This window comes from Phallusia mammillata, chromosome 1 (genome assembly GCF_965637545.1).
Source record: "Phallusia mammillata chromosome 1, kaPhaMamm4.hap1.1, whole genome shotgun sequence".
Lineage (NCBI taxonomy): Eukaryota > Metazoa > Chordata > Ascidiacea > Phlebobranchia > Ascidiidae > Phallusia > Phallusia mammillata.
In genome coordinates, this window is record NC_137252.1 from 28,360,873 (window position 1) to 28,374,402 (window position 13,530).

Genomic DNA, 13,530 nt, shown 5'->3' on the forward strand with positions numbered 1-13,530 from the left:
ATAATTATAATTTGGTTTTCGTGTATCTTTTTTATGCGATATTTGGAAAAGAAGCCAAAAAAATGATTTTTTACCCTATTCTCCTTTGACCCATTCAGGACTATAAAGCTAGTGGCCTGGTGGCCATGCAAAGGTCAAATGTTTTATTTTACGACTTACATAGTTTGTGAAAGCGTTTTGCTAAGGTCAGGCAAAATCGAAAACGTTTGTTGGTAATAGTGGGATGACCTCTATAAAGCTTCATCAACGATTGGTAAAGAATTTGCTCTCTGATAACGAGTTTGCTGAATGATAGCAGAAGCAGTTAAGCTTTTTGTTGCCTAAAAACGCGTTCAGTGTATTTCTGCATAAGCATAGTTTGAATACTTATGTTCTTTGAGACTGCAAATAATATTTATTTACTTTTAAAGGTTTTGTAGTTATTTGGGAACAAGTTTCCTTGATATTTTCCTTATCTTTGACCAACACAACCGTTTCTCTAGCAACCATGACGGCAACAAAATTGTTCAAAACATTTGTACGCCCTATGTTGGCTGAGTTTTTCGGCCAGTTGATCTTTGCATTCTTGCATTCGTCCAGTGTGCATACTATTAGCCAACAGGGTGGCGGTTCTGCAAACAATGCATTGATTCCAGCAGTTAGTGATGGACTGACAGTTGCTATACTGGTGATCATTATCGGAAATATCAGGTGAGTTAATACCCTTTTTCGTACCTATCCCCAGCCTGGAGTCAACGTATTACATTGAGCATGCGTGCTCGGGTCCTTTTTGTACCCTTTTCTAAAATAGAAGAATTTTTTGCCCTGTGCTCGCTGTACAAGCCTGGTATAGATGAAACAATACTCCCTATTGTCATAAAACAACAAAACAACTGACCTAGTTTTCAGTGACTTAGTGAATTAAATGCCAAAAATTAACTGAGTTAACTTTCCTCTGTGTGTGTTGTTGATGATAGATGTCCAATCATAACGCACTTGCCGTTAGGTGATAAATGGCTGGCACACCTGTTGAACGTTATTTGCCTATGATGAATGCTGGTGCATTGTAGATCCTGTATTCGAGCGGAAACAATGCATTTGTTTACAGTAATTAGGTGTAACAATGATCAATTACGTAATGTTCCATTGTATCATTCAAAAAACAACACAAATTTCGTGTTTTTAAATCGATCATGTACTAATCAAAACTCTTGTCTTGGCGGATTTTGGTTGTCATGCCTTTTGTAATAGTGCTTAAAATTAGCCTATAGGCCTATTTGTTGACAGATAAATTCGTTTTTCGTTTCGGTCACTTAAAACTGGTTTAATCGTTTTGTTAATCTGCATTTCTGCCACAACAAACATTTTTAGTTTTGTCTATTGACCTTTAATTGTGATGGATTATCTTAAATTTAAATGTATTTCGTAACGTTAAAATGATTGATCAATAGACCCTTATCCCCAAACTCCTAAAAATCCTAATTAGACCTTATACGCAGCTTTACAAATAGCTTACAATTCCACTATGTAACCCACTAACCATAGTAGTAGTTAGTTTGTACGACAAACACTCAAATATTGTCTTACTGCTCTACAGTGGGGCTCACGTGAACTTCGCAGTAACAACTGCTGTTTTCATTGGTGGCGGAATCAAGTGGTACATGGCACTCCTCTACTTCGTTGCACAGATGCTCGGATCATTGGCAGGCGCCGGGCTTGCTTACGTAAGTGTGACGTCAGAGGCTATGACGTATATTTTTAGTATTGGCCTGTGCAAAAGAAAGTTGAATGGTAGTTTCATGAGTTGCGCTATTAAATATAGTGGTTTGGAAGTGAATTCATTTCATGTTTTTTGTAATCTAATAACGTTGGGGTGTATTAAATATAGATCTGAAAACAATTGCTTTTGATTAAAACTTTTCTTTGCAACAGATTTTTTTGCACAAAAACACTCAATCATAATTAATCAAAAAATATAACAAACAGAAAACGTTTAACATTTTCAGGTCGCCAACGGAGCTGCAACAGGCTCGTTCGCGCTTGGAGTCGACGTCAGTATCGGCCAGGGCGTCCTCATGGAAATCGTACTTACATCTCTTCTTACACTGACAGTTCTTATGGCCGCTGTGGAACTGAGCTCAGTCCACGCCGCCTTTGCTATTGGTTTCGCCATTCTCATCGACATCATGTCCGGGTAAGCATTTCGTGACGTCATTTATTCAGACATGACGTCATCAATCCGTTTATGACGTCATGTGTGTGGCGTATAAAGTCGCGTTGCAGTGACTCTGACTTTGTGACATGACTATGTGTCTGAGATTGCTGCACGATTTGTTGCATCAAGCTGTTGTTACGCAACTCCAGGTCGCTGACATTAGGGTCAAAGCGGTTGGGCGTGTGGGATTCTTGATATTTAACATTCTGTATGGAAAGCGTGACTGCCGGTTAGGCCTGCATTACTATGCAGACAACTCGAAATGTCAATATGCACATGGTTTACTGATCCTGGTGCCAAAGTTGAAAGGAGGTGTATTTACTATAAAATCTGTTACAGACAACTGTTCCGATTTTGTAAATGTGTTTTGAAACAGTTTTGTTTGCAAGCAAGGCTAAAATACACACTTAAATACACAATACGTTAAAAATGTGCTTTAGCGATCTGTACGCAACAAACAGGCATACAATGTACGTTCAACCAAGATTTAAACACTATATGCGTAACAACAGATTCGGCGTATCTGGAGGCTGCATGAACCCAACTCTTAGCTTCGGCCCAGCAGTTGTCGCAGGACAATGGACCAACTACTGGATCTACTGGGTGGCCCCATTGATTGGAGCTCTGGTTTCAGGAACTCTGTTTAGGTAATGTTGTTCCAAACCAAATGCTTTGCTATTGGGATAAAGTTTCGAATTTTTATGATTATTTTCCTAAAGTGTGTTTTTACGCAACATTTTATTGAGTTTTTTTGTAGGTTAGTGTAACGCCCTAAAAACATTTACCATGGGCATTTTGTATTGCAACTTGCAACACAAAAAATGCAAATGAAATTGTGTCTGTAATTAATTCATTAAACTCCCGGTGCACGGGTTTTGATTTACAATTAGGCGCAGAGACAGAGGTCTTTAAATTTCTCATATGTTACTTTCAAAGGACGAAAGTGTTTTGCGATATCATGAATAGCCTATCACTAATCTGGATCAGCGAGCACACCATTACCTGGTATTTGTAACGGGGTCCGGAATCATGCCACACCACAAGGGGTGTTGTAGGGTCAACTTATGCATCTATAACTTAAATAACCATAAATAATGTAAACCTCGTCCAGCGTGTATGCCGAATTGAAATGTCACCCGGCCAGAAACACAAATTCACAACACGTTTGAAATGTGCAAAACATCTGCAGCGCACAAGTAAGGTCAGCTGGGTATTTTATATTCCTGCTTCGGTCCGTGATAGAAAGTGATCACGATTCCTGTTCTACATACACACGGTAAAAAAAAACGCTTGGCATAGGAATTTATTTCTGATAAGGTATACAGGGTTGGCTAAACGGAACGTTTTTTGCAACAACGGTGCACATCAGAAAACTCTACAAGGCCCTATGAAACAGCGTTTTTAACCTTTTTTGAGCCACGGAACACATTATGCATTAAAATGATGCAATCAACTGGCAACTAAATTGTCTTTGGACATACGTTTTTCATTTCCGATTCCGTTAAGTAAAATGAGACGACCTGCCAAAACAATTTTAAACTCACTACCGCATTTCATTAGGTCTGTTTCTGAAGTCAATAAATTCCACTTTTTGAATGAAGTTTTTGACTGCTGATGATATACTATAAACATAGAAATAAACGAACATAGATTTGTCATACTAAAACAGGGGTGGGCAAACTACGGCCCGCGGGCCGCATGCGGCCCGGCAAAGGAGTTCATGCGGCCCGCCAAATGTTTCCGAGTAACGCTGAATACTTCTATGAGCACAGGCGCAGAGTATTAAAAATACCGGGAGTGCGACTTGCCGATACCTATACCATGTGCAGTATCTGTACCCGTACGATACTTTGGAACTAAACACAGATACTTTTCACGTGCTTTAGACTGCCACGTTATTATGCAAATCGTCACTTGACACAATTTCTTCGTTCGATAAAAGTAAAAGCGATTCACGTTTTCAAATACAGCCCACTTTGCACTGTTGACGCACAAACTTTGGCACAAGGACTTTATTAACAAAAAACGTGGTTTCGCCTTTGTTGCAACAAACGCTTGTTTTTTTGAAACAATTGCAATTGTAGCGTTTCAACCAATGTTTGTACAATCATGAACAAACGTATTTCCATAAAGCTGAAAATATACTATGTAATAATTTTGCGCAGGGGTGCACAACCTGCGGCCGCTATCTATTTTGCAAAATATTTTGATTTTCAAACTGCTAAAACAGATTTCGTGGGACTGGAAAAAAGATTACCAGTCTAGTAACCATATGCGCCAGGCTTTTTATCCGCTTATTATGTGCAAACAATGCGAAAAACGGGCACTGCAATCGTCACAATACAGTTTATGACGTCATAAACAGTTAGCTCCGTTCAGCTAAACTTATGCACAAGTTAGAAATTGTTAATCAGAGCATTTTAGGCGACTTTAAATGGTATATATATATGATACAAACCTTATTCTTTACATCAGTTATTTTAAAACAAAACAACAAGCAAGCAATTGGCAGCCGTTGGTGAAATACCATGCGGCCCGATAAGATTATAAACTTTTGAATGCGGCCCTTGCACTGAAAAGTTTGCCCACCCCTGTACTAAAATGTAACATGTTTTTTTAATTGGTAGATTGTTTTTTGCCGGCGAGGCGCGGTTGATTTTCAAGGACGAGCCTCAAACCAAAACCCCTAACCAGCAGATGTCGATGGAGCCCTCTCCAAGTGCTGAGGTCGATGTCGCTTCTAAAATCTAAATGGATCAACAGCATCTTGACAATACACTTTAGATAATGCGGGATCTTTATTTTCCTTTTGCATTGCTTTTATTCCTTATCCGAGACTGGCTATAGTAACTATGCTTGCTGCGTTGGTCGATACTTTGCTCTGATAGTGGTTAAATGCTTTTGGCAGATAATAAGTGTTAACAAACGTGCATTGTTCAAGGCATTGTGATGTTATTGTACATTATTCTAAAATTCTTGCTTGTTATATCTCTTTATTCATTACGCGTGTGTGTGTCTTATCATTGTATCATTCATTTTTCGGTTACTTCAGTTCAATCGCGTCAAAGCAGCTGTTTTCATCTTCAAAACTGTTTTGAACGTTTTAATTGAAAAGACATTTTATTTTCCCCTATGAAACAATATGTTACATGGTTAAGCTTTGCATACGTTGCATTCGGTCTTATAGGGGTATTACCAGTGGTGGGATTCAGCCGCTCCGTACCGGTTCTATATAGAACCGTCTCACGAAATTTTATGAGATCATCGAACCGGTTAGCATTACTAGTTACTGCCAATGGACTTTTTGTAACAAAACCGGCTGAAAACTATAATTTTTGTGATAGAACCGGCTGACAAAAAAATTGAATTCCACCACTGGATAAAACATCACCTGTACATGTTCATCTTTACCTCAACCCACAACTGACCAAAGTTTAAGCATAAAATCACTTACGTGTATTACGTTGAATCTCCAAAACGAAGATCTCTAGCGCATTGTGTGGCCAAAATAAGGTGTACATAAATGACTGATCGTCATATGCTTTTATTTACCCAGAAATTTGATAGATCATCGCTAATTTGTACTCAAGGTATTCGCATCTTATTTTTTTAAATGGCTTAAGCCCAAACAGTGTCTTGAAACTTACTAATATATGTGAGCGCAACAAATAAATATAAATAGCAAAAAAAACAACAACTATGTAGCAAGTACTGAACAGACGTTTCGTCCACCAGGTTGCACAATTTTTTCGTTCAACTGATGTAATGCTAAACAAAATATTAGTTGTTGTTTTGAGAACTTGTATTTTTGCTAACGTTTCGCCCGCCAGAACTGTAGGGCTTCTTCAGAGCATAAATGATATCATGCGAGCACAACAAGCGAAAATGCACAAGCGCAGCGGGATAAAACAAAAAATAATTACTTGAGAACAAAGGCTTTCCGTGAAGAGTTGAGTGTGCTATCGAAACAACAACTAGTATTTTGTTTAGCATTACAGCAGTTGAACGAAAAATTTGTTAACTATTTAGCAGTTAAACTCAACATTATTTTTATAAGTTATAAACCAGCAGCTGAAACCAAACAAACCTACAGCCTCAGTAAGGTTCCCAATTTTCAACGTTGTGTGCTTGTTTACGCCAGGGGTCACCAAACTTTTTTCACTGCGGGCCGGATAAGTTTAATAATATGATTCGCGCGGACCGCATAGTTTGCCCCAGCACCGTTTTTCCAAACTTCGCCCTCGAGGCGATTTTTATAGGGGAGACAAGATATGCTCTTTCTACAACCCCATTTAAAATCTGGTGATGCGACTGTTAAACTGTATAGTTAGTCTCAGCTTCAGAGCAATGCTTGTATGTTACGTCACAAGTAACCAAAGAAGGTAATTGTTTGCGCACAATTAACACTTGTTTGTGACGTAACAAACTGACTTTAGATCAATTCTGGACGTTGTAACACCATGTAACTAGGAAATTTCAATTCTATCTATCGCGACAGGAAAACTTTCGTGAGGAGTAGATTGATTTTTGAGTGTTATAAAGTTATCAATACGATTTGGCAAACCAAAAATGGGGTCGCGGGACGGATGAAATGACCTCACGGGCCGGATCCGGCCCGCGGGCCGTAGTTTGGTGACCCCTGGTTTACGCCCATTGTTTAACATTTACTCGATGCTTACACCTGTATCAAATAACCGCTGAATGGACCTTTTATGATCAAAGGGCAACGCTGCAGCTATACACTGTTTGCATTTTCGGGATAAGCTGCGCCCTTGTTTGCTAAACAATCAAACTCATTATGATACATAATGTTATTTATTGATGTTAAATGGATTTTCGAACTTTGCCCGTTGAGGCTAATTTAATTGAAACTTTAACCTTGCAGACAGAATAGCAATTAGGAGCTGCTATTTGTCAACTACAAGCCCAATGGGTTAGCTAGAGGAGGGCATTAAGCAGCTCAGAATTTGCAAACAGTGTTTTTTGGACTTCTTAAAGAAACAGACCGAAGACGTTTGCTCAATGCAATTTGTGTTTATGAGGTGAATACATTTATTGGGTTTACTTTACTGTTTTGTATAATTGCCACTACATGTTTAACATAGAAGGCGAACCGCGATTTTATCGTTTTTTTCTCCAAAATTAAGGATTGACTTATCACTCAGTTATAATTTTTTATTTATTTCTTGATATAAATCTAAATGATTTCCGTGCATTTCAGTCAAGGGCATATTCTTTAACATAGAAATGTACACAAAACGGTAACTGATTTCGTTTGTTTTTTCGGAAAATAATTGTTGCGGTTTAGATTTAAATGCAGCAAACCTAAAAAGATTATGAAAAAAGAATATTTCGCAATTCGTAAAAATCTCGCGCGATTTGGTTTGCATTAGTTCTCAATTTAACTTTAAAGCCTATATTTAAAAAAAAGAATTTTATGCAAGTTTCTCACTTTTCATTTTATGTAAACCTTCATACAGAATACACGATAAATATTAAAGTATGAAGCCATCAAAGGTGTTTACTAAGTTTATAAGGCCTGCTGTGGCCGAGTTTTTGGGCCAGTTGACTTTTGTGTTCCTTCACTCCTGCACTGTGTTCACAATTAGCACTCAGCCAGGAGGATCATCAAACAATGCTCTTTTACCAGCTGTTAGTGATGGATTCACAGTAGCAATGATTGTTATGATTTTTGGACACATCAGGTATATGTGTATCTTTATCATTATTAGCATGTAATTTAATATTTTCAGATCGAAACAAAACATACCGTGGACTTTATTATAGTTGGACATGTTTCTAATTTCTTTAATAATATCGCTGTTTTTTGAGGTTAATTCGTTGAGACTCGCCATGGCGTGATTTTTGCATGTCTTATGCACATGCAGTTTGGGGCAATATCGTAACATTTTATGTATGTATTGAATAAAGATATAAATCAATCAACTAGTTATAAAGTTATATTTTAACCAGTATAAAAGTAACATGCAAAGGTACCGAATTAAACTTTTCGGTGAGGACACAAGGCTGTGCAGGCAAAACTTAATGATTAATTGGTAACTTACAACTGTATGCAGAGACGGCTTTAATTAAAACGTTTTGTTTGGCCTGTGGGTCATAAAGCTGCCACAATCATTGCCAGTTCCGCCGAAAAAACAAGTGTCCAAGATCATACGTAGCGCAACTGCAAATGGTGTAGCAAACATGTACACATTAACAAAAGTTGAAACAAACTAAACAAACAAACTGTGGATTAAGCAATTACACATATTTAGTGCCTTTATGGCGCCAATTAAACGTGTCAGTTGACTTTGTATCCGCGTTTGATCATTAATCTGTCGGTATGAAAAAATAAAATAAAAATAAAACCCCACTTTTAGCAGACCTTTACTTTAGTTTTATGTTGATTGTGTGTCACTGACCTTGAATGCCTTAAAATATAACCACGTCATGGTGTATTTTAACATTAGCTACTTGTGATACATTTTTAGCGGAGCTCACGTAAACGCGGCGGTAACTACGGCAATCTACATCGCTGGAGGAATTAAGTGGTACATGATTCCTATGTACGTTATTGCCCAGCTGCTAGGTTCACTTGCTGGAGCAGGTCTCGCCCTTGTAAGCATCATGCCATTATGAATGGATCATTAAAATTTTTGAAACCAACAATTTAAATTTTTGAGCACAACAACCTTTTCGTTGTGAAAAAAAGGTCGCAGATACTTGTTTCACCAACGGCCGCCAAAGGTCTTTTTGTTTTTGTGTATAAAACACTGAAATAAAATAGATTTATCTCGTACATATACTATATCTAATGGCGCCTAAAATGCCAAAATCAATTTTGAACTTGATGCACAGGTTGAGCTGAGCAGTCTAGCGATCAGTCTTTATTGTTTATGACATCATCATCTATGTTGTGACGCATGATGTGGTGCCATTTTCGCATTGTTTGCACACAATAGGCCAGTGGTTCTTAACCGGTGGGAAATTTCCCACTAGTGGGAAATTGAATGGTTTTAGAGGGAAATTATGTGAATCAGAAGTCCCCAAACTGGGGCCTGTGGGTTGAAATTAACAATATTTTCCGCAACAACATGCAAGATTAACTACACCTAGTTTTGCAAGGCGCATAAAAATAAACATCGTTTGTTACGTCACAGACATTACCAAAAGTATCAATGACTTTGTTATTGTTCGCGAATAAATGCATTTGATCTGTTGATTGTGATGCAATAAATGACTAATGCAAGCACCTGAGATTTTTCAAAATTCCACACGATATTACTTTCTCAAGAAATCACTAACAAAGCTAAATAAAATCGCAGTATACCTTTAAGGTCCCGACCAAATCGCTTCACAAAATTATTTCGATTAAAGAATAATTTTTTTGTTATTGTTTGGTACAAAACATTATTATAAAAATAACAGAGGGGAAAATTTGAACTTGGTGATCTACTTTAATGGGAAACCGCACCAAAAAGGTTAAGAACCACTGCAATAGGCGTACAAAAAGTCGGACACATATGCCTACTAGGCTGAATATACTCTTTAGTCCTGCGGTTCTCAACCTTTTTGTCCTTGCGGACCCTTTTCAACACTGAAATCTAATTGCGGACCCCTTGAAGGTGAAGGTGCCTTTTTGTACTTTTTTATTATCAAGCAACCTATACATGGTGCATTAAATGCCGACCACGTTCGGTCCAGGACCAAAATTTCAATCACTTTGGTTTGGGTTGGGACATCGCACATCAACAAGAAAGACCCATTACATTGTGATGTAACGTTGTTCGCCACTGACAATTTACGGCTGTTGCGCCACAATGGGGTTATAAGTGTTACAATGTATTTTATTTTCGCCTATGAAGAACGTTTTCAAACCAGTTTCATGCAAACCAGTTTCAAGTTGTCGCGGACTCCTTGAAAACGCTGTGCGGACCTCTAGGGGTCCGCGGACCCCCGGTTGAGAACCACTGCTTTTAGTCCTTAGTCCCACAAAATATGTTTGGAGCAGCTTAAATCCCAATACATATTATGCAAAGTATGGACTTATGTCACCACCACCAGTACATATGTTGTAGCTGTAGCATACTCATAGGCGCCGAATAGGCGGTTGTGGTGTGGCGCCGCTGCCTTGTTTACAGTGTAAACTGTAAAGCATGGTGGTGTTTTGGAATAAGTGGTTCAGGTGATACAAAGCAACAACAACGTGACGAAAACGTTTTAAACGTTGTCAAACCAATGATAAACGCAGCAATGTGTGTCAATTTAATATTATTGCATTTTATTTGTTTATGTTTTGACTAACGATGTAGGCTGTAAGGCTTTGAGTTTGAGTTCTTGTGGTTGCACGCATTAGTGACGTCACATCAAATGGCGTCATATGTTGCGTCCGTCACCTTGCATTTTAGTAAAAATCGACGCCTATGAGAATACATGTTTACGGCCGCATAAACTCGTCGCTGTGGTCGCCTTTAGCCATACGACTGCAGGTTGTGCACCCCTGGTCTAGGCTGTAGGCTACACGGATCTGTTTATAAGTCTAATGAGAAATATAATGTGTATATTAACAAGTGTAACTGATGTAGCCTCATATGACTTATGGTGATATGAGCTTTCGCTAAAACACCTGAAAAACACAGCGAATCGCTCTAAGGCAGCGGTTCCCAAACTGGGGTCCGCGGTCCCTTAGGGGTCCGTGAGGCAATTTTTGGGGGACCGCGAAGCGGGTAAAGTAATTCCATAATCTTATTTGGCGTCAGTTTGTGCCACTAAATAAGTTAAAAATCAAAGTAGAATTGATAATCGCCTGTCTCTAATGCTAAACAATGGCCTTTATTGAACGACAACTATCAAAAATGCAATTGTTCGCGCACAATCGTAATGTTTTTGTCCTGTTTGTGATGTCACATGCTGTCTTTGAATGATTTTGTGCGCAATTTTGCATAACTGGCTAAAATCCTGCAATCAACTTTATTTTTATGAAATACACATTTAGGCTTAAGGACCGCGAGCCCTCGAAATAATGGCAAAGGGACCGTTTTGAAAAAAATATGAAAAAGTTTGGGAACCACTGCTCTAAGGGCTGTGATATGCCTAGTTGAATCTCAAAATTGTTCTAGTTCAATGAGCAATTCATAAAATTTCAAACAATTATTGTTGTTCGAAGGAAGTCAATGGAGCAGCTTCAGGTTCATTTGGCCTGGCTCCAGGGGTGAGCATCGAGCGAGGAATGATAATGGAAATCGTCCTTAGCTTTTTTCTCACATTTACCATCCTAATAGTGGGCGTTGAGCTAAAATCCAATCTTGCTCCTCTCGCAGTTGCATTTGTTGTCATTGCTGCTATCATGGCGGGGTAAAAGAAATGTTGAAACTTTTTCACCGCTTAATATTTGTAATGACAATCGTTTTTTTTTTAATTCCGTGTTTGTTATTTGGTATGTATGACAGATTTGGCGTATCTGGAGCCTGCATGAATCCTTCCTTGAGTTTTGGGCCTGCTGTTATTGCCGGAAGATGGGAGAACTATTGGATCTACTGGGCTGCCCCGTTAGCAGGCGCCCTAATATCAGGACTTCTATACAGGTACCCATTTTATTTCTGGCCTTAAGTCGAAAGAAAAACATAGAAACGCAATTGCACTAAAGCAATCACCAAGCAAGCCGGAAATAGCTGCGCAAAGTTGAAACGTTATGGAGCGCAAAAAAGTGAAGGGCACCGCACAACTGGTGGATATAATGGCTGAACGGCTCCAACGTACTACAAAATAAGTATTTAGGCCAAATTTGAGTAAGTAAATTATAATGTTTTGTTTATAGGTTAATATTTAGTGATCAAGCAAGATGGATTTTAAAAAACAACCACCAACCAACGTTAACAGCACGTAGCGAAAAATCGCTGGAAGCCGCCCAATCATCCTCGGAAGACGAAGACACGTCTGAGTCCTAGTTTTTTTCGCTCGAATTTAGTTTGTATGTGTTTTACGCTTTATTAAGTTCCAAAAATAATTTCTTATGCGTTAGAAAACCACATAGAAATTTTACATACGAAACGTACCGCTTGGAAGTTGGTAAAAGTACCAAAAGTAAAACCGGCACGTGTGTTTACATTTGCTGCTGTTGCTGTCGTAAGTTTGGCTGACTCGAAGTTTTAATTTTGTTTTGTTTTTATTTAATAGTTTTAATTTAGTTTTTTGGTAATTTGTAGTTTTTGTAACAATCATGCAACAGAATCAGTAACCAAAATCTGCGCTTAGATTTTATGTCCTCTGCACAATTGCTTTTTAAGTTTAATGAGCTACGTTCAGGGCGTGCATGTCAAACAATTACAACCTTCCCCGACTTTAGCAAAAATGCTTCAGAAATACCCTAATACAGTGGTTCTTAACCTTTTTGGTGTGGTCTCCCACTAAAGTAAATCACCAAGTTCGAATTTCCCCCTCTGTTATTTTTATAATGATGTTTTGTGCCCAACACTAACAAAAAAAATATATTCTTTAATCGAAATAAATTTGTGAAGCGATTTGGTCTGGACCTTAAAGGTACACTGCAATCTTATTTAGTCTGAATAGTGATTTCGTGAGAAAGTAAAATCGTGTGGAATTTTGAAATATCTCATCTGCTTGCATTAGTCATTTATTGCATCACAATCAACAGAACAAATGCATTTATTTGCGAACAATAACAAAGTCATTGATACCTTTATTAGTAATGTCTGTGGCGTTAAAACGATTTTTGGATTTTTATGCGCCTTGTAAAACTAGGTGAAGCTAATTTTACTTACATGTTATTGCGGAAAATATTGTATTAAATTAACTTTCATCGGTTAATTTCAAACCACGGGCCCGAGTTTCGTGACTTCTGACTCACATAATTTCCCTCTACAAACATTCAATTTCCCACTAGTGGGAAATTTCCCACCGGTTAAGAACCACTGCCCTAATACATTCTGGTGGTTTAAAACATATTTCTTGAAAAATCTATACCACTTTCAGTATTAGTAATAATAGTGTGACAGTATTCCATTGTCTATCCATTTATTGGTTTCACTAATCACCGTCCTGGTATATTAGCTTTAATAATGATATATACTTTCCAAACTTTTATTTTGTGGTTTCTTGCAACCCATGAACATGCATTCTTACTATTGTGGTTGTATTTTTGTCTGTAAATCATTTTTGTATGTAAAGCCAATTTTGGAAAATCAAAAATCAAACAAATATTGTTTTTTTGGACCAAACATTTCCATTTCGCCCGAACTTTAGAGCTTGTTTAAAGAACCATCAACCAGACAACACTCAACAGCAGGGGTGGGCAAACTTTTCAGTGCAAGGGCCGC

The 13,530-nt window shown here is 38.1% G+C and overlaps 2 protein-coding genes across 2 annotated transcripts; both read left to right on the forward strand.

The window, feature by feature from the left end:
- The first annotated feature begins 390 nt into the window (after positions 1-390).
- Positions 391-5,891, forward strand: LOC145236993 (aquaporin-8-like). Its single transcript, XM_080099699.1, has 5 exons — positions 391-690; positions 1,577-1,703; positions 1,986-2,173; positions 2,707-2,841; positions 4,822-5,891. Exons 1-5 carry the CDS (start codon positions 488-490, stop codon positions 4,943-4,945), a joined length of 777 nt encoding a protein of 258 aa, XP_079955825.1. The 5' UTR covers positions 391-487; the 3' UTR covers positions 4,946-5,891.
- Positions 5,892-7,696: 1,805 nt separating this feature from the next.
- Positions 7,697-12,141, forward strand: LOC145210601 (uncharacterized). The gene is made up of 5 exons (XM_080079996.1): positions 7,697-7,899; positions 8,686-8,812; positions 11,361-11,548; positions 11,644-11,778; positions 12,012-12,141. The coding sequence occupies exons 1-5, from the start codon at positions 7,697-7,699 to the stop codon at positions 12,139-12,141; spliced, it is 783 nt and encodes a 260-aa protein (XP_079936122.1).
- Positions 12,142-13,530: the final 1,389 nt, after the last annotated feature.

Coding starts and splice junctions, on each gene's coding strand:
- LOC145210601 (XM_080079996.1), top strand. CDS start 7,697: ATGAAGCCATCAAAGGTGTTTACTAAGTTTATAAGGCCTGCTGTGGCC. Junction 11,549..11,643: donor ATTGCTGCTATCATGGCGGG/GTAAAAGAAATG, acceptor TATGTATGACAG/ATTTGGCGTATCTGGAGCCT. Junction 11,779..12,011: donor ATATCAGGACTTCTATACAG/GTACCCATTTTA, acceptor TTTTGTTTATAG/GTTAATATTTAGTGATCAAG.
- LOC145236993 (XM_080099699.1), top strand. CDS start 488: ATGACGGCAACAAAATTGTTCAAAACATTTGTACGCCCTATGTTGGCT. Junction 691..1,576: donor ATCATTATCGGAAATATCAG/GTGAGTTAATAC, acceptor ACTGCTCTACAG/TGGGGCTCACGTGAACTTCG. Junction 1,704..1,985: donor CAGGCGCCGGGCTTGCTTAC/GTAAGTGTGACG, acceptor TAACATTTTCAG/GTCGCCAACGGAGCTGCAAC.